Here is a 21,996-nt window from a genome sequence, read left to right on the forward strand (position 1 = left end):
CTGGTTGATTTGTTTGTTTGTTTATTTTGAGGGTTAAGTAGGAAGGTGGGTGCCATTTTGTTTTGAATCAGTTTTCTCCTGTTTATGTTAGTAGAAGGAGTTAGTTTATGTATTTTGGTTTCTTTTTATTTCAGAGTAGCAAAAGTTCACATTAGGAGTTAGCCTGTTTTTGTTTATTATTGTTTTGGCCTTGCCCCCTTCTGAATTAATACCCTGTTTTCTTTGTTATATTTTGATATGTAAATAAATGAGTTATCAATTTCTCTTTTTCCAGCCATTGCACATCACCTACCACGAATCATTCATTTTCTGTTGCGGTCACATCCCTAGACCTGAAAAGGTTGTAACAATATATATATATATATATATATATATATATATATATATATATATATATATATATATATATATATATATATATATATATATATATATATATATATATATATATATATATAAATATATATATAAACACACACACACGTGTCAGTTACTGTGCTGCTTGGAGGCTTAGACTGGATCTACACCAGGTCTGGAAGCACTTATCTGCCTCCTCAATCTTCCTCTTCTCCTCCTCTTTGACAGCACCAGATCCTCCGTAATAAACTCTGACCAGCTCTTCATTAAACCTCCTGGGCAGGAAACTGGACAGCTGTCAATACAAGACAAACGCAATGATTTTTTCTCCCCATTTTGTCCTGAAGTGAATGACCAAATGATCGACCAAGGCAAGGTATCAAGCCTTTGTTTACCAAAAGACTAAGAGATAAAGTACATCCAGTCGGTTGTTATCGCAGAATAAAGCCTGACCGATTGATCAGCAACTGTTGTATTGCTTATGAGCCTTGAGTCCTTACCGTTGCATTCTGTGCGTCCGCAGTTGAGTGTAAAAAGTGTTTTTTTTTTAGTTTTCCAATCAAATGTAAGCAGAGGCGGAGTTTCCACTGACGAACAGCAGTGTTTGTGTTGTCAAGATGACTATGCAGATTTTTAAAGCTGGAGGAGAGACTAGTGGTTGCTGTTTTAAATTATCCAGAGCTTTATGACTTCACAAATCCTGCATATCACAATATTATTAAATATTACAATTATAGCAATATCAACAGCAGAGCTCCCGCACATGCAGCTCACGCAGCTGATTCAGTGGCTGCCTAGCAAAATAAAAATCGCAGCGCATTTAATTTTTTCTTGTCAACAAAAGGCAGTGTGGTGTGCCTCGCATTCTCTGTTTATAACCGGCTGGATGTACATTATGCTGATTATTACATGACTACTCTTCACAAAACTAAACTAATCAGACCCAAAACATTGATCTGAATCAATAATCAATTATTCATGTAAAAGTAGTCGCTAATAAAAGATGAGTTATTCATTTTAATTCTGCTGTAAGAACCAGCTGGATGTACATTATGCTGATTATTACACTGTAAAAATAGGTTAATGAACAGTTTCTGTATTTTGTGTGTGTTGTGTTTATTTGCGGTCGTGAATTGCATTATGGGATGTTGAAAATTCAACTCTCCAGTTTAACAAAGTGACATTTATTGACAGTTTAGTAGTTTAAAATAATATAATGTATAATAAATGATATCTACAGAAATAAGAGTGTAAAATAACAGTAAATGTGCTGCAGTTTATTACAAGGCGTTTGGAGTGTAATATACAACACCAACCCAGACAAATGACACTGCAGACTATTACACAAGTGCATTAAAGTCACTGTTTAGAGCTTTTCAAGGTTAAAAGTTGTTGGAAGAAAGATCAAAATCCCATCATGCAATTCAGAAGCAGAAATAAGTTCATAAGATGATATCAAATCATTTTATACAGTGTACTTTCCATATATATATATGGTGTGTATATATAGTATTCATAATATTCAAATATGTGACTAATACATGTAACTAATGAGTAACCATGTATACATTTCTGTAGTTCCCTGGATATAAATCGGCCAAAAAGTGTTAAAGTTACCTGATAATCCTTAATGGTCGAAGCTTCATTGGGTTTTCTCTTGCTGTAGAAATAAACATGTTCAATGGGGTTTTTGTCCTTCATGCCGTGATCCAGATCAACCACCTACCATAATAGGAGATTAAATACTTTGTTTGTAAAGATTTAAAGGTATGAAGGTAGAGATTAAGTGTTTGGTATAGACATTATTTATAGATATAATATTTAGAGTTTAGTTGTGTGAAATCATAATTAGTTTTGTAATATATTACTTATAAATTTTCTAATATATTATACACTTATATGTTTGTTAATATTCCAAGTGCAGTTTAACAGAGCACTTACAACTATTCCCTATTATATTTTTCTCCTGGAAAAGTTTCATTTCTTTTAGTTTGGCTGGAATTATTATTTTATTAATCTTACAAATTGTAATGTATGTGTGGTCAATATTATTAGCCCCCCTCAGCAATATTAGTTTTGGATTGTCTCCAGAACAAACCCCTGTTATACAATAACTTGCCTAATTACCATAATTTTACCCTAATTACCCTAGTTAAGCCTTTAAATGTCCCTTTAAGCTGAATAGAAGTGTCTTGAAGAATATCTAGTCTAATATTATTTACTGTCGTCATGGCAAAGAGAAAATAATCAGTTATTAGAGATGAGTTATTAAAACTATCATGATTAGAAATGTGTTGAACAAAATCTGCTCTATCTCAAAAACACTTGTAATATATTTTGATTAAAAAAATGAACAGGAGGGTGAATAATTTTGTCTTTAACTGAATAACTCACATAAACCGGTAGCTCTTCAGCGTTCAGGGAAACAGTAGGGTCTGTTGGTGTGTACGTCTCTACTGCTGCCTTCCAGGTCATTTGTAGCTCTTCCTGAATTAAAGATTTCACTCAGTTTTAGAAGTTTAATGAAACTATATAATGTCTGATTTTCAGTTCCTGTCCAACCTTTGACATGATCTTCTCAGTCAGACGAGCTTCTCCGATAAACTTTGGCAGTTTTCTTCTCATGATCTTGTCCAGGATGTCTCTGGATTCCTTCAGATTAGGAGAGGTGGAGGACAAGATCTGCTCAAAGATCTCATCTGGCAAAATAATGGAAATGTAAATATTTTTATAACAATAACAGATCAGTGTGTGCATTTACTATGGGCAATAATACTCGGCTAAGTTTGACAGTTTTGACAATTGTTCTTGGTCTTTTTCATTTGTATTTGAGCATCGCGGGACCCTTGCTGTCTATAGAGGATGAGAGAGCTCCAGGATTTCATCTAAAATATCTGAATTTGTGATTTGAAGATGAACACAAGTCTCTGGGGATCGAACAACATTAGGGTGAGTTATTAATAACAAAGTTTAAATGCACAGGGGAGTGAATTGCAATAAAGAAACAAGTGTGGGGGTAAATGAAGGTGGGAAAAATATTACAAAAGTGCCAAAAAGGAGACATCGATCACCAGCGTAGCAGGTTATTCAGAGTAATGTCCTGTACATTTCCCACTCATACTCCCTTTTGTAGTTTTTATTGTCAATTTTTTTGTGCTACAGTCTTCGCTGTCCTCTGATTTATATGTGAAAATCACAAAATGAGTTTTTTTTGTTGTAAAGTGCCTTGGTTATTCTGTAAAACACTGTTCCTCAATGGTGGACAGATTTTTTTCACTCCAAATTAATGTTTTTACTTCAAATTAATAAGTTTTTACATCAAATTAATACGTTTTTACAACAAATACGCTTTTACTTCAAATGAATACGTTTTTACTCCAAATTAATAAGTTTTTACTTCAAATTAATGTTTTTACTTTAAATTAATACGTTTTTACTTCAAATTAATGTTTTTACTTTAAATTAATACGTTTTTACTTCAAATTAATGTTTTTACTTCAAATTAATACGTTTTTACTCCAAATGAATACGTTTTACTTCAAATTAATACGTTTTTACTGCAAATTAATACATTTTTACTTCAAATTAATACATTTTTACTGCAAATTAATATGTTTTTACTTCACCACTTTACCCACATACATATTTTGAGTATCTGTACTTTATCATAGCTTTTATTTTTTATTTTAGTACACTTTTACTTCAATAAATCCCAAAACAATACATGGTACCTTTATTGTACTTTTTACTCCACATTTTCTGATTGAAAATAGTGATATTAAATTCATGAACAAGCTTAATTTAATAGGTTTACAAATTATGCTGAGCAATAAATTTGTGAATTGCACTGACATCTGTGAACAACTCACTGTTTCAAATGATTTGTTTAGACTGAGTGAAGCTCCAGTAAATGATTCACTGATTTAAACGATCTGTTCGGAGTGAATCTCTATTAAATGATTCACTGATTCAAATGATCTGTTCAGAATGGGGCTCCACTAAATGATTCACTGTTTTAAATGATCTGTTCAGACTGAGGCTCCACTAAATGATTCACTGATTCAAATGATCTGTTCAGAGGGAGTCTTCGGTAAATGATTTACTGATTCAAATGATCTGTTCAGATTGATTCTGCAGTAAAAGAATCACTGATTTTACAGAGCTAAATGGGGTTCATATTGTGAATGTGGATTCACATGTTTTCACTTAGATTTTCATGAATTATCAGTGTGGTTATTTGACTATGACAAATTTCAGTAATTCAAAATAAAGTATATTGACTCAGAAGTATTCATAAGGATGACTTTATACTTCTACTGGGGTAATATTGTGGTAATATTTTATTAGGGTATTTGCAAGTGACTAATTTGTACCATATCTGCTTCTATAGTGTACACTCTCAGAAATAAAGGTACGCGAGCTGTAACTGGGGTGATACCTTTTTAAAAGGTACATATATGAACCTAAAAGGTCCATATAAATACCTCAAGTGTACATATTAGTATCTAAAAAGTACAAAGGAGTTCCTCTTAACATTTTTAGGCACATATATACTTTTGAGGCACCAATATGGACCCTTCAAGTACAAATGTGTACCTTTTGAAAAGGTACCACCCCAGTGACAGCTCTCCTACCTTTATTTCTGAGAGTGTAGTTTAAACACAATATATAGCTTTATATGCTCATCGGTGTTTTGAGCTGACCTGTAAGTTTGTAGTAATCCTCCACTGACTTTATGGCTTCAGAAATTTTCAGCATATCTGCAGGTCTATCTTCATGAAGGTCACGATCAGCAAGCAGGAGTGCTTTAGCAAACCTGATGCATAAAAAAGAGCATTGTTATAACTGAACTGAATGACTTTATTCAAATGCCAGTAAACACTCTGTAAAAAATAGTGAGGAAGGGTGGAGGTATGACGTTAAAGCCTAAAGTACAGACAGAGAAACTCACATGTCTTCAATGATATTCCCGATCTTGTGTTGATAGGCCTGGCGATGGAGTGTGTATCGGGTGCGAAACATGTCGTAGACATTATCAGCCTCCTGTCAGACATAAAAACACAAAGCTCCAGATTTTATAAAGCCGAATTCAGGAATATCTGATATAATAGATTTATATTTTGTCATTGAGCAGGCACTTTTGTCCAATTGTGGAGGCATTCAGCGATCCAACAAGAAGACGCACAAGATGAGACTATTATACAATGAAAATGTGCTCAGAGAAATTAATGCTTGAGTTAGGGGGGTGTTTTTAGAGAGATAGGAGTGTTTCAGGTGGTTTGTCAAGCTCACTACATTTCAAGAGTTCACAATTAGCTGATGATTGATTATAAAGCGTGTTTGGCATGTTGTCCCAGGAGAGAGCCCTGAGATCATAAGATCCTCGAGACAGGGGCTCCCTCCCGTTTGCAGGGTGAGATGGGAGTTTGAGCTCAGGTAGCTTAGGTAGCTCATGGTAGCTCAGGTAAGTTGCATGTTTTTGGACGGTGGGAGGAACTCGGGGACCCGAGGGAAACCCACGTGAGCACGGGGAGAACGTGTAAACTCCCCACAGAAAAGTTGGTTGACTTAGTAAGGACTAGATCCAGAGACGTTCTTGCAGTGAGGCAACAGTGCTAACCACTGGGCTGCCATGCCACACATCTAGGAAAGGAGGAGGAGTAGGGGTGGAAGGGGGGATTCTTCAAAATGATGATGACTGTAATATGGAACTTAGGGTATTTATGGAGACTTAGGCATTGTCTGATGAATCCTCTGGTGAATCATAAACCGTATAATGCAGGACATGCCGTGGTCAATCATAAGCATGTGATCCTCTCGAAATTAGATTATGAATAAACTTCACAAATGTGAAATGCTTTTTATATGCAGTGATTTGAAAGAAAGTGTCTGGTGCAAATGTGCAGAACCCGTGTTGGTTAAAGTGTCAGATAGGTGAGAAAGTATGTTCTACAGGTGGTTTGTTAAGCCCTCTATCCAGTGTGAGGCACACACAGAATTGCGTAATGTTTTGTGGCTGATATGTGGTGAGGGTAATGTATAAAATAATGTATAATAAATGATATCTAGAGAAATAAGTCTGTAAAATGACAGAAAATGTGCTGCAGTTTATTACAAGGTTTCTGTAGCGTAATATACAACACCAACACACACAATACAGCACTGCACACTATTACACCTGTGCAGAAAAGTCTCTTTTTAGAACTTTTCAAGGTTAAATGTTGTAGGAAGACAGATGAAAATCCCATAATGCAATTCAAAAGCAGAAATAACATAGGGTAAAATAATACTTTGAAATGAACTGTAGCTAGAAAGCATGTTAATTTACATTATTAAGGAAAGCAATGTATCCTGTACCTTGTCTCTGAAGCAGATGTGCTTTCTTCCATTCACTACACAAACTCGAGCAAATTTCAGCAGTCGGAGATGGTCGAAGCTGTTTCGAATGCCAAGGTGATGACAGTCTCTGAAAAATGTGATTATTATGGATGACTATTTGGCTCTGACTACATCTGTTTATGGCTGTCTTAATTAACGTAACAAAATGAGAAAAAGCTATCTAAAACATTAGAATGAATTTATTATATTATATATTTTCTTGCTTTCTTGCTAGTAATAGAGTTACTATTATAATTATTCCAACCCAGGCTCATTCTGAAAACGTAGTCCCGAGGATGTTTCTGGAGACCGCGAATTATGTAGCCGGAGGTACGTATGGCTGCATTTCATTTTTTAAGCGAACGCTGCGGGGCGGTATTACGCCGTTCCTTTTAGCGCTTGCCGGCTGACTGCTTACCTTCGTGTGGAGGGCTTTCCCGCCGCAACCAGTTTGTCTGGTTAGCTCGTCCTGTACGTCGGCGGACTTGAGACGCAGAGAGGAGCTGACCACGATGACGACGACTGGGTTCGAGTCTGGGGAAGAGCGGTTCCAAAAATCAGATAAGACTAAAACAGAATCCAAGAAATAAAACGAAGAGGTTCATAACAGGGTGAGAATGTGGTAAAATCTGAAAACGTGGTAAAAAAAAATCAGACGAGGGCTTTTCTTTTTCTGGACGGCTTTTGTAAATTGTTGGGTGGGTCAATCGGTAAAAATGGTTGGGTTCGGGGAAGGAGTAGGGTGGGTCGGCCGGCCGATTGGCCGATCGCCCAGTCAATCATTCATCCAGTCGCACAGACAGACGTTTGTTCGACAGCGGCCTCTGGTGGGTTTACGCGAGAACAGCGCGGATGCGAACGGCACTCGTGAGAGACATCTGAGAAGCCAAAAAGGCGCACACAGCGGCCTCTCGCGGATTCGCAAAAACCAAACACTGCAAAAATACGTACCTCCCGGGACGTATTTCGCGGTCTCCAGAAACGTCCTCGGGACTACGTTTTTTCAGAATGAGCCTGGGTTAAATTATTCTGTTTACCGTGCAAAATAGTCCCATTTGTCCACATCAATGCCGTTTTGTTTATTTGCCACAATCTCGTAGAGGAAGGATTTCTCTACATTTCTGCCCTTGTACGGCCACTGAAAAGAAAACAAACCCAAAACTAAAGTCTGATTCATTTTTATGGTCACATTTTATCTGAATGTACACTATTAACAAACCATTAACTAAGACTTTTAGCTTAATAAACTACTAATTAGCTGCTTATTACCAGTTAAGGTAGTAGTTGGGTTTAGGTATTGGCCTGGATTAAGAATGTAAAATGAGATTATACTTTATAAATGCTAATAAACAGTTAATATCTTAATAATAAGCCAGTGGTAAATGGCGTGAATAGTTACTAAAGTGCTACCAGTTTTAATGATATCATTATATACCTCATCATCTGAGGCTTTTGCCCCTTCGATTAACTCTTTAATGAAGATGACGTCAATATCAGTGAGTCCATGTTCCCTCAACACCTCCTCATTTAGACTCTTCACAATGCTGTCAAACATCTGCACTGACATCTGCTCATGCTGAAAGGAGACCGAAAGACAAATCATATAGCATACAGACATATTATATATGACAGACATCGGTTAAACTGTGAACAATATCTGTTAATGAGCAGTTTTCGTATTATGTGGTTCACAAGTGCTTTGTGTTTATAATTATGGGATGTTGATCTCTGCTCTGTCCACTTTTGATGTTGAAAATTCAACTCTACAGTTTATCAAAGTGACTTTTATTGACTTTTTTAGTAGTTTGAAACAATATTGTGTCCAAGAAATGATAAAATCTAGAGAAATAAGTCCGTAAAATAACAGAAAATGTGCTGACAGTTTATTACAATACTAATATAATATAATAATATAATATACAACACCAACCCAGACAATATAACACTGTAAACTATCACATATTCAGAAAAGTCACTTTTTTACAACTATTCAAGGTTAAAAGTTGTTGGAAAGAAAGATCAAGATCCCATAATGACATTCAAAAGCAGAAATAAATGAGGAGAGATAAAAACATCAAGCTCAAAACACAGAAAATTGCACATTTTTAACAGTGCCTGAACTAACTAGGTGTTCACTCTCACCTTCCAGCTTTCAGGGATATCCTCAGGCAAACCTGAGAAGCAGAAGCAGGTGGTTTGTAAAGCACTCTATCATGCACTTATCTTTTAGGTTAGTTTACCAGATATACATTTATAAGTTCTGCAGGTCTGAATGTATCAACACTAAAAAAATCTTGCCTTCATTTTTTTTAGTTGAATTGAATAAACTTTTCTAGTCACCTCAACTTACATCAACCAAACGGACTTAAAATATTAAGTTAAATTTTGTATAACATAAGAACCTTGATTCACCTATAAAGTTGCCATTACCTTTTAATTTCTTTATTTTTTTGGCTTCAGGAATAACCAGGGCGTCAAATACATGTGAAAGTGGGCCATGACCTACAAAATACACACACCATTTTTGTAAAATATTTACACCATTAGAAAGTCATTTCATGTATATATTTTTGATCATGTACATTACAACTATCTAGCATGCACCTTGATGTCAAATGAAAAAAACTTGTTAAAAATGCAAATCATTTCAGTCTATTTGGCATCCACACATCGATGCTTATTTGACCACCAAAGTAACGACACAAAAAAGTCTATTATTATTGCTATAAAGTATTTATTTAAAATCTTTGATTACAAATAACAGGTTTAGACTGGATTTTGTTCCATACAATGTATATTAACTACCTTGATCATATTGACATCAAACTTTATCTTCAAAACTCAATTACTGGACTGTCCTGTGATCATTTTTTGACGTGTTTTTGATGCAAGTGTTTAATTTAATTTGCATTCAGACATGTTTTTTTTTTTCTGTCTTTTTGACATCAGGGTGCCAACTGGGTTAGAGAGATTATAGATTTAATACTACAGTAACCTATTTTTTTCTCATTTATATACATAAATAAATGTTATTCTGGTTTTGGTAAACATGGCTTTTGGCCAATATATCTGATTCAATCACATTTATGGCATCATAATGAACAACAATATAAAAAAACAAAATATTTACAGCAAAATCTTTGGTATATCTACACTGTAAAATGTAATTAGTTGACCTTACTTAAAAAAAGTATGCAAACTCGTTGCCTCAAAAAAATTAAGCAAAGTAAACTTAAGATTAGTGACTTAGAAAAGCTTGTTTTTTTTAAGTGTGCAGTACTAAATCAAGTAGTACCACTAACACAGTTGTTTTATGTTCATGTAACTTAATAGCCATGCTTAGTGTTAACTTAATTTTTTCATTTTGTGTGGATTGCTTGATATAAATTTAACCCCACTTAGAATGACTAAATACCTACAACTTAACACTTTCAGTTCTGCTCACTCATTTTTCAAGTTCACTTAAATTAAAGAACCCAATTTCCTTTAATGGGTCCTTGTTGCAGCTGCCCAGGTTTGGGTCCAACATGTGGCCTTTTCTCTTCCCCATTTATCTATTTTTGCTGTTACTATGTGATAAAGGCAAACACAACACAAACATATAATTTAAAAGAACACTCACTGGTTTGATTTAGCTCCATTACAAAATTTGTTCAATGCACATTCAAGTACAAAACAGCAGCTAAACATCAAAGTTGTGGTTTGATTTAACTATATAAAATGACAAGGAAAAATATAAAAAAAATTAAATAAAAACATTTCTGTGAGCTAATTGTATGCATGTAACAGTCTCCCAATATTAAACAGGTAACTAGAATCTGCGCTCTCAGAATTAAAGGTACGCAAGCTGTCACTGAAATGGTACAAATTTGTACCTAAAAGGTCCATATTAATACCTCAAGGGTACATTTTACTACCTAAAAAGTACAAAAGTGTTCCTCTTATAATTTTTAGTCACTAATATTCTTTTGAGATACCAGTATGGACCCTGTAAGTGCAAATGTGCATCTTTTAAAAAAGGTTCCACCCCAGTGACAGCTCACGTACCTTTATTTCTGAGCGTGTGAGTGCCTCAAGTGAGTTTACTTTAGCAGTTTAAATCTTCCAGGCATCGTTTGCATAAATTTGCATGATTTTCACTTTTAAATTATTACTCCTCACCTAAATCATGGCACAGACCAGCGATCTGAACACACAGAAAATCCTGTTTGGTGATTTTGAGCTCCGGCTGATTGTCATAAAGACTCTTGACCAAGCGCCCGGCTAAATGCGCCACGCTGAAATACACAAACAAGACGTCAGTTCATGATCAGAATTACCCAAATCGCAAACTACTAAAATGATTCATAAAGAAACACTCCACTTCTACTCTTAAATAGCTTCATTTTTAAGTTAACCAGGTGAGTTTTGCCATTTTTTTAACTCATTCAGCCAATCTCCAGGTCTGGCAGAGCACTTTTAGCTTAGCTTAGCATAGATCATTGAATCGGGTTAGACCATTAGCATCTCGTTCAAAAAAAAAAAGTTTGGATAATTTTCCTATTTAAAGCTTGACTCTTATGTACTTACATTGTGTACTAAGCTTAATAAAAAAATGAGAGTTGCTATTTTCTAGGCTGATATGGCTAGAGGGACTTTACTCTTATTTTGGCGTAATAGTTTTATGCTGCCGCACTATTTGCTGTAGTAAAAACAATGATATTATGCAGCGCCTGAGGATAGTCCACAGCTAGACATCTAGGTAACAGCGGTGCTTATTATTCTGTTGCTGCAGCCACTGGTACAGCAGCAAAGTGCATTTTTTTGTGAGATGCTAATGGTCTAATCTGATTCAATAATTTATGCTAAGCTAAGCTAAAAGTGCTCCCGCCAAAAATTGAAAAAATGGTCAAACTCATCTGCATGGCTGGAAAATGAGCCTATACTACTAAATAAAGTGAAGTGTTCCTTTAACATTGTTTATTTTTCTTAAAATGCCTAAAAAGGTAGCATTGTATATCTGTCTCACCCAATGGAGTGCTCGAATCGGTTGTGGGAAGCTCCGGGATACACCAGATATGTTCCTCCGAGCTGTTTGAGGTGTCTGAGTCTCTGAAACTGAGGAGTGTCTGTGATTTTCACCAGCAGGGGGTGCAGAGCAATGTGACCATGAATAGGGTCATTGAAGATCTACAAAAACACAAAACACACCGGCTCATCACACAAACATACAGGATTATTTGGGACCCAGCCATCGTCTGACTCCAAAAATGTCTTTTGGGGATGAACTCACAAAGCATTTAATTTGTGAAATGTAAACGAGTACGATATACAATATATAAACTATATGAGTTCTATAGTAGCAGCATGTGAGCAACTGAATCATTTACTCAACCGATTCAGTTAGAGCAATGACTTGTTGACTCGTTCAGCAGTGTTATTTTACATGAGTTTATTTTGCTGCCAAGTTCAAGCAGTTTCCCTATGACATTTTGTTTATTGTCCAAAATCAAAAGTAGAGTCATAGTTTTCTCATAATGCATGAAAACAGCACAGAGAATGTGTGATTATGTTTAAGCTAAAAACAAATGATCCACTTTGTGTGCTTTACCTTCATTTGTTCTTTTGAGAAGTCTAAGGTGTATTTCTTCAGGATGTCTTGCAGTTCATCCGTGATCATTTCCCACAACTGCTGTTTATCAGGCTCTGAAAAAGCATCACATTTTGTATCCTTCAAGAGTTCACACTTGATTATAAAGCTTGTTTGGCATGCTGTCCCGGGAGAGAGCCCTGAGCTCATAAGATCCTCGAGCCTGGGGCTCCCTCCCGTTTGCAAGGCGAGAGGGGAGTTTGAGCTCAGGTAGATCTGGAGAACTCCCCTGCTGTAGTAACTAATGAACAGATAGTGATTGCTCTTAAGAGATAACTACTTACTAGGAGCATGTCTATATTGCCGATTTGGATTAGTCAATTAATTAAAGTTGCATGTTTTTGGACGGTGGGAGGAAACCGGGGAACCCAGGGGAAACCCACGGGAGCACGGGGAGAACGTGTCAACTCCACACAGAAATGTTGGCTGGCTTGGTAAGGACTAGAACCAGTGATGTTCTTGCTGTGAGGCAACAGTGCTAACCACTGGGCCACCGTGCCACCCATCTAGGAAAGGAGGAGGAGTAGGGGTGGAAGGGGGGTTCTTCAAAACAAAGATGGCTGTCATATGGAACTGAGGGTATTTATAGTGGCTTAGGAATCGTCTGATTGGTGAATCATAAGTTGGATAATGCAGAACCGGCCGCAAACAATCATAAGCGCAATTTATAAATAAGCTTCACTTTGTGTGAAATATATTGTAATTTTTTCCATTTCCTCAGTTTGTAAACCAAGTAAACACTTGCATTTGCACAAGCAAATAATGAACTTATAGTAGATGTGTATGTATCGGACAAGACAATCAGATTACATCAGTGTGTGTTTTAATACTAATAAATCAACTCTACAATAATCAAGCCGTAAGGGTTAAATAATTTGATGTTTTATTGGTGGACATAGTTTTAAAGCAGTAGTTTTGGAAGATGAAGTTTTGGCTAGGCCCTTTTGTCATACACTGAAAAAAATTATTCAAAGATGAATCCTTGGATTTACTAAATTTTTTTAAGTTAAGTGGTTGTAAACAATTTATTTGGGCTGAATTTAAACAAACAAATTAAGTTGAACATTATTAAATTTAATTTGTTTGTTTAAATTCAACACAAATAAATTGTTTGCAACAGTTTTGCATGCAACACTTTTTTCAGTGTTCTTAAATCTATGAGGATTTCTGGCTTGACAGCTAATGTAATGACTAGAGTAATTTGCTGTTTCATTTTTAACGCATCTAATGCACTGTATTTAAAAAACAAAACAAAAACACTGTCTTATTCTAACTTGACATTGTTTGTAGTTTTTACATCAAATAGTAGATCAAAGAACCAAAAACTAATTTCTATACATTATGCTAATGAAATGCCTTAGACTTCAGAAAGATTTAAATAAAAGTGCACGAGAGTTTATTTATACCACAAACAGCATGTAAATAGACTACAGCAAACTTTAAATCACCTTTTGTGATTCATTCAATTACTCTCCTCCCATAATGTATGCGTTTGAAATGAAAACTCCTACAAATAATACACATATTCAGTCAGTTCAATACGCCCAAGTTATTTCAGCTCTAAGGTTTCAGTGCATTCAGTCTGCAATACATCCTGACAGCCTTTTCTTTTTTAAGCTAAAAGAATGTTTACATTGATGTTAGAAAATCTAACCCTTGATCAGCAATTCAAACTTATAAAATAAACTTATTTTTGTATGGTTTGTAAATCTATATATGTTTCCTTACCTTCACTTGCATCATATGACCTTTTCAGTTCCTGCAGGAGACTTTTCCTGTGCTCATAGAGCTTTCTGCTTGGTTCAGCATGGGGGATCCTCTCTTTTGGCATGTTTCTGTGAGTTGTTAAAAATGGAGAGAATGGAGATGTGTAGAACTGCTTACAGATTTGACAGATTCACAGCTCTAGTCACTGAAACACTTGAGGAAAGTCTCGCCTTTCACATAAAAGGGTGTGTTTCAGACTCAGAGATGCTGCAGCTGCAAACACTGCATGAGGAGCAGCTGATCACACACCCACATTTACTGAATGGTTCTGGTAAATGGATTTGTCAATCAACCACCTTAGTTAGGCGAGCCTGTTTGGTAAGTAAAGGTATATTAAAATGCAATGCAAATACTACTAGATGCAATGTAAATGTTAAAAGGTTGTACATGCAAAAATCAACATTCAAGTCAGCTTTTACTTTCCTCATGCATGTGTGTAAAAAAACTACATATATATATATATATATAAACAAAAAAACTATATATATACAGTTAAAGTCAGAATTGTTAGACCCCCTGAATTATTGAACCCCCTGTTTATTTTTTTCCACAATTTCTGTTTAACGGAGAGCAGATTTTTTCAACACATGTCTAATCATAATAGTTTTAATAACTCATCTCTAATAACTGATTTATTTTCTCTTTGTCATGATGACAGTAAATAATATTAGACTAGATATTCTTCAAGACACTTCTATACAGCTTAAAGTGACATTTAAAGGCTTAACTAGGTTAATTAGGTTAACTAGGCAGGTTAGGGGAATTAGGCAAGTTATTGTATAACAGTGGTTTGTTCTGTAGACAGTCGGAAAAAAATAGCTTTAAGGGGCTAATAATATTGACCTTAAAATGGTTCATAAAAAAATTTAAACTGCTTTTATTCTAGCCAAAATAAAACAAATAAGACTTTTTCCAGAAGAAAAAATATTATCAGACATACTGTGAACATTTCCTTGCTCTGTTAAACATAATTTGGGAAATATTTAACAAAGAAAAAAAAAATCAAAGGGGGGAGAATAATTCTGATTTCAACTGTATATATATATATATATATATATATATATATATATATATATATATATATTATATTTTTAGTATATTTTTCTAGTTTTATAACCACTAACATTTCTCAAACCTTTTTTCCATCATTACACTGACTTAAAATGATGCTTCAACTGTGTGCTATGACAAAAAAAAATATATATATAGTGAGACTAAAATAGATGATATTAGCAGACCTTTAATATGGATTAGTAACAAACACACCATACACTAAACATTTTGAACATCTTTAAACACACAGACATCAAAAATCATGTATCTAAACAATGATGACGTGCTTCATGCTGCACTAAACAATGCTGGGTTTGTACATATTTAACCCAGCACGTCATGATTTTGCCAAGTATACGATGCAATCCTGCATTAACATCTCTGTTAACGTCTATATTAACTATCTATCGTTTTGTTGGAAAATATAATCCATACATATTCCCTTAAACCCAACCATAACTGTAAACTGTTCCCAAAATCACAGGGATAGTTGCATAACGCTCGTTCAGAACCACATACACTAAGCCTAAACTTAACATAAACGGTAAATTTATCCCTTAATTCTGACTTGAATGTTGTTCCAGGATCAACATAGGTGTTAATCCAAGAACATGTCTTACATGGTGAAATCAGGTTGGCGATTAGACCCAACAATGGGTTACGACAACCCAGCATTTATAGAGTGCAGACTGAGTGTTTCTAAAGTGATTAATTAAAAAAGGTTTATAGCAATAGTGTATTTCGGTGACATATTAAACTAAACTGAATCAGATCTAATATAGATCTACACCAGCTTGAGATACTGAATAAATTCTACGAATGCTATTTTTCTTCATGTAAAGTGGCTTTGGCATAATGTATATTGATTAAAGCGCTATAGAAATAAAAGTGACCTGAATAGGAAACGCTCACAATGGAATCCGCGGTTGGTTCATCATGTTCTTGTCCTCACTTAATTAAGCCACAGTATTAATTACTTCTGTCAAACATTCCATATCTTTTTTATAACCAGCTCAGCTGCGTGTTTTATATAGGTGTTGCTGTTTTTCAGAACAGCATGTCCCACAACAATGAACAAAGTCAGCTGTCGTGAACACACAACAGATCCGTAAAAGGAAAACTATGAAACTTCACTGTTCATTATAGGTGTGTTTGATGTGACATATGAAGTCCTGAATACAACAAAACAACACCTATCAAAAATACGCACCTGAGCAGGTTCAGTTTCTAAAGTGGGGATCAACGAAATAACTCCGTTGATTACTGTATGTCAAACAGGTTCAGTGTAAATGTCCATTATGAACCTTGGCTTTGTTGTAGCTATTTATTTGCAAATGATTCAAATGATCTATTTTGCGTGACAACATAATTTATGGAGACCATTATTAATAATACTAAAACACTTGTTTACGTTTACATCTATGATTGCACTTATTAACTGACCCGTTTGTTTTAACGGATACGACAAAATGCAAACACACGCGATTCTTGGAAATGAAAATAAACAGAGGCAAGGATATTTTGCACAGTGTATTTAAATCTTATTAGGTAAAATAAAAATAACCAAATAACAATTTAGATCAAGTAAACTCACAAAACACGAAACACAAATCCGTAGGTTATGAATATTAAAGTTTGCACAAATGTTAATAAAAGTAGGCTACAGAGCTTCTGTTCCTTTGTTAAACAAGAGCTTGATTCTTGTGCATTATTCTATCAGACATTGATACGTCCGCCCTTAACATCTCTCTCTCTTTATAATAACCCGCGTTCCATTTAAACGTGTCGAGCTCAAAGCGAAAATAATAAATAAATAAAAATCAGTAGTTATTCATGATTTAATTAAGCAATGTCTGTAGACTCTAACTCTTAATTTAGATTAAGCATTTTAATTTTAATTCGTATGTGATCCTGGAGCACAAGATCTGTTATTAATATTGAGAAAATTGTCTTTAAAGTTGTTCAAATTATCCTCTTGACAAAGCATACTTTAAAGTTTCAATATATTTTCGGAAGGAAAATCTTCATGGAACATGATAATAATCTATTTATTATTGTTTATTATTTTTGCATACAATAATTTAGACTCATACAATTTATTTTTGCCAGTTATCACAAGTATACATGTTAAGCGTATTGTATGCTCCTCAAACAGTAGATTTAACGGATAAAATATAGCTTAAGGCATTATGAATGATCTAGGCCTACAATTATGAAATAATAGAGCATGGCTTTTTTCCTGTTAAATTATATATTATAGCCCATTCTTTAGCCAATAGTTCCTTTTAAGCACCGTATTAGACAGCACCTGATATTATTTCCCTCCTCAGTTCATGTGTGTCACATTTACAATCAATATTAATGAAATAATTCAGTTATTTAATAATAGTTATAATTTTTATATTAAAACAAACACGGGAGAAAAAAAAATAAAGTGGTATAAAGTGCTTTCATTTTTTAAGTGCTGGTGACATCGCTTGGAAGGAGAGAGAGAGAAAAAAATGTCCTAATAACATATAGTGGGTTGAGTCTCTGGATCTATAAAACCTCTGCACACTTCTTCAGCTCATCATTAACACCATCCTCATTTGCAACGACACAAGAAAAGAAAAAAAGACGACAGATTTTTAACAAAACCTAGTTCTGCACCGACGACAGGTGAGAAAATTTTGTCATGTAAAAAAATGGTGTTAGAAATTTCAAGGCGAATATTTAAAATAAAAATGCACCAAAATATTTTGCATTGCAATAGGAGAACAGGTCTGTTAATTATAATAATAGTATTATGAATAGTTAATATTTATATACATTTTTATCTTTATGAACAGGAAGATGCATTGTCTGACTAAACTAAATTTAATAAATTAATAGCTCAAGCTGTTAAACAAACATGACAACAGAGATTAAACACATATTTTAATTAATCATATTTCTATTTAAATATGATTAGATCGTGTCTCTTCAAGCAAAGGTGATACTGAAAGAAAGTAAAACTGTTGATATATTTTTTCCAATAGCAACCCATGTTATATATATAATTACGACATATGTCGTAATTAATTTTGGAAAACCGCAAAATGGTAAATATATACATATATTTTAAATAAAAAAATAGGAATATAATATTAAGCAGTCTACTATAGCCTACACTGCGAAATAAAGGCAGCCTTTGATCTTGCCACAATAATGTAGGCTGTGACACACTTACAGGATCCCTGTCCAAAAACAGAAAAAATATAAACTTAAAAAATACAAATATTAAACAAATATTCATATTATTGTAACTAATATTACTAGATAGGCTAAGTGAACAAAGCTCCTCAGATTGTTTTGGTTCACTTTCTCGCTATAAAGCGCTTGTTCTCCCATCAATAATTTTTTTTGACCCTGCAAAATATATTTTGAGGTATTTATTTTTACTTGCACAAACAACAGCCGCTTAAACAACATCCATTCCTTTTCTTTTCGGCTTAGTCCCTTTATTAATCCGGGGTCGTCACAGCGGGATGAACCGCCAACTTATCCAGCATGTTTTTACGCAGTGGATGCCCTTCCAGCTGCAACCCATCACTGGGAAAAGCTTAAACAACAGAACATCGTAATTTTACTTGCAGCGATTCTGTAAGAGAAACACATTCATATAAAATAAACAAACACGAATATGTTTCACCTAACATCAAAAGTAAATAAATAACACCGGCATGCAGCTATATCATTTTTGCGATGCGCTCTTTAATTTCAAGATGATGACATTAAGGACAGTAAATGCTCTTTAACTTTTACATAGGCCCGTAGATGCCACTTTTCACTCCGGTAAAGCATAATCGAGAATTCGAAAGTGAAACGAAAGCATTTAAAGGTGTTCCGTTTTGTCAGGTTTTCAGCTTAATTGTCCAACATGTTTACAGCAAGGTTACGGTCTTTAAAAAAAGGACACATTATTTTGCTTCGGGAAATCAATATACAGTGTCTCGGCGTCCAAATAAACAAAAGTATCTGGCTGTCAGTCTATCTGGTTGTAGGTGCGGGCACCTAATCCCACCCCCAGCCTACCCCCACACGGCATAGCCGGCTCTTCCTATAAGCGAACTGAGCGGCTAGGGGGGCCCTACAACCCGCTAGCGGTGCAAGGTGTTTCCTTGCTGAAATCATTTTTATTTGCATTTTACATTTAACTTCATTGACAGTGCTTTAGTTCTGAAATATTTATAAATTATACATATTGTTTAGTGTCGTTTTATTGCAGAGTTTTTGCTTTTGGGATTTATATATAAATAAAAAAACTCAACCTAGAATCGTTTATAGAATCTTTAATCTGTTTGCTAAATTAACAAAATATGTTTTAAAACTTCAAAAAGGACGCAAAGTATGGAATCACTGGTCCCTTTATTAAAGATTGTTTATTCTTTATTTTTGAAGCTGCTAGTTGACAAAAACAGTCAAACAGTGCTGTTTTAAAATGTACAAACCATTCAGACAGGTAAGTAGAAGAAATCAGGCTTTACTTTTCTGTTTCATTGATTGTATTTAATAAGGAATAAAATGAGTACAATATTGTGGCCAGAATTGCAATGGCAATACTCGACTATGTAGAGCAAGGTAGGGCCCCAAATTATTCTGCTTATAGGGCCCTCAAATGTACAGGGCCGGCCCTTCCTTACGGTTACGTCACTAGCTCTGTGAGTTCATTGTCTCTGTCACTTGCCGTTTCAGCTTGATTAATCAAGGCTGCATCCAGACTTTGCACTGCAGCGCCCCCACAACGTGATGCACATAACAAGAATAGCATATGTAGTTATCGTTTTTAAGCTAGACGTAAATCCCCGTCAGGCATAAATTAATAACATTTTTTTGCACTTTTACAAATAATAATCCATGATCACATTACACAATACTAAAACCGAAAATAGTTATACTAAATACTAAAAACAAAATAACATATTGTCATTATTTTTTGAGATCCTTAAAATTTCCCAAATCATATGTGACTCAAAAACATCATGTGGCTCTGAAGACTGGAGTAATGAAGCTGGAAAATAATCTTTAAAATCCCTGGAATAAATGATTCAATTAAATCAAAATCTACATTTTGACAGTTATTTTATAGTGCAATAACATTTCACAATTTTACAATCTGTACTGTATTTTTGATGAAATAAATGCAGCCTTGATGAGCAGGAGAAGCTTGTTTTAAAACATTTAAAAATCACACTGACCCCAAACTTTTGACCAGTAGTGTATGTCTAGAGTTCCAGACATCTGAGATTTTCTGAGATGTTCTTTTCACATGCTAATATGTTTTTACCTTTGTCAGGTAGCTCTTGTCATGATTTGTGTCACAAATCTTGGTGATTTGTGTTGCTTGTAATTTGAATGAGCCACAGTTGGCATATAACTGGACTTCATTAAAAATACAACATTTTATGTAAAACTTGTTAATTATTATTTTTTTCAACCATAAAATAGACTATTGTTAATGGTCCCTTTATTGAATAATCATAGCATGTACAGAAATCATAAATGTTTCTATTCCACATTTGATTTTGATTTTTGATTTGACCTATATAGAATGTTCTCTCATGGTTATTTTTTTGTTAGTTTTTATGCAACCAAAAAAAAAAAAAAAACATTGCCAGAATGTTGCAGGATGGTTATTTAAAAGATAACTTAATATACAGTAATAGAACATTCCTTCGAGGTTATTTCTTGGTATTTGTAAAATAACAATCCTGCAACACTCTGGGAACAATATTTTGTTTTTGCCAAACATGCAACCTAAAAAGAATGCTTCCATTCTGTTATGCTTTGGTTATTAAGAAAAAGATATCAACATGGGAACAAAAACATTAAGTGATTGTTATATGTTTTTATTATCAAATCAAATCATTTTTTATTGTCACATCACACTTGCTGCTGCTGATGTGACAATAAAAAATGATTTGATTTGATAATAAAAAACATATAACAATCACTTAATGTTTTTTGTTTCCATTTTGATATCTTTTTTTTTTAAAAACCAAAACATAACAGAAGGAAATTATATCAGAATATTTATGATTTATATCATAAATCATAAAGAAATTATATGAGTGAGCAATCTATTGAACATGTTTATCTGTTTTGATTTAATATGCTTATCAAAATGATAAATTCTATTATTTGTTTTAAATTTCTCTTCAGAGAAAAGACCAATAACAGCAGTTGCAGATCTGCAAAACACAAAAAGACTCATCGAAAATGCCAAAGGACATCAGAAAGGCAAGTAAAGCATTATATTGTGTAGCATGACCAATGTTATTGGCACATATAATAGCATTTGTTTATAATCAGACTTGTTAAAAACAGTCTGCAGAAACACACTGTGGCATTCTTCATTTGTACGTGTCATCAGAGAGGGAAAGCCCCGCCCACTAGTGTCCATCTCTCCCTCACCAGCATGTTTTTGAATCTGTCACTATGTGATGCACAGCTGTCTGTAGCTCCACCATCTTCTGAATGGAGCACAATCTCAATTGATTTAAAGTGACAGTCACCAAAACGCCACAATTAGAAAGGGTCAGTTTCAGAGAGCTAAAGAACCTTATCTGTGTGATATTTTGAGCTCAACTTTACTACACACTTCTGAGACAACACAGATTTCCATTACATCTTGCAAAGTGAGGCATAATATGTCCCGTTTAAAGTTAGGATATCCCAGTAGTTTTTATAGGATTTGGAAGTTTTGGCAAATAATCAACAAACTAATTAGTTTTTCCTCAGTGCTGCTGATTATGACTCTAAAACACCAACATTATTACACACTGCTTATGCTC

General features: G+C 34.4%; 2 protein-coding genes across 3 annotated transcripts in view; one reads left to right on the top strand and one right to left on the bottom strand.

The window, feature by feature from the left end:
* Positions 1-478: 478 nt before the first annotated feature.
* Positions 479-14,309, bottom strand: LOC130222240 (deoxynucleoside triphosphate triphosphohydrolase SAMHD1-like). The gene is made up of 15 exons (XM_056454867.1): positions 14,093-14,309; positions 12,326-12,420; positions 11,744-11,904; positions 10,897-11,012; positions 9,166-9,237; positions 8,878-8,909; positions 8,171-8,311; positions 7,773-7,873; positions 6,715-6,823; positions 5,309-5,400; positions 5,061-5,173; positions 2,920-3,056; positions 2,752-2,844; positions 1,975-2,079; positions 479-652 (listed from the first exon to the last, which is right to left on the bottom strand). The coding sequence occupies exons 1-15, from the start codon at positions 14,193-14,195 to the stop codon at positions 491-493; spliced, it is 1,632 nt and encodes a 543-aa protein (XP_056310842.1). The 5' UTR covers positions 14,196-14,309; the 3' UTR covers positions 479-490.
* A 3,453-nt stretch (positions 14,310-17,762) lies between these two features.
* LOC130222024 (uncharacterized) overlaps positions 17,763-21,996 on the top strand; it is a 38,184-nt gene continuing 33,950 nt past the window's right edge. For both annotated transcript variants that reach the window (XM_056454637.1, XM_056454646.1), the window contains exons 1-2: positions 17,763-17,842; positions 21,365-21,442. In XM_056454637.1, coding sequence (XP_056310612.1) covers positions 21,422-21,442 — 21 coding nt within the window. In that variant the 5' untranslated portion in view covers positions 17,763-17,842; positions 21,365-21,421. The remainder of the gene's footprint in view (positions 17,843-21,364; positions 21,443-21,996) is intronic.

Source organism: Danio aesculapii, chromosome 1, assembly GCF_903798145.1.
Source record: "Danio aesculapii chromosome 1, fDanAes4.1, whole genome shotgun sequence".
NCBI lineage: Eukaryota > Metazoa > Chordata > Actinopteri > Cypriniformes > Danionidae > Danio > Danio aesculapii.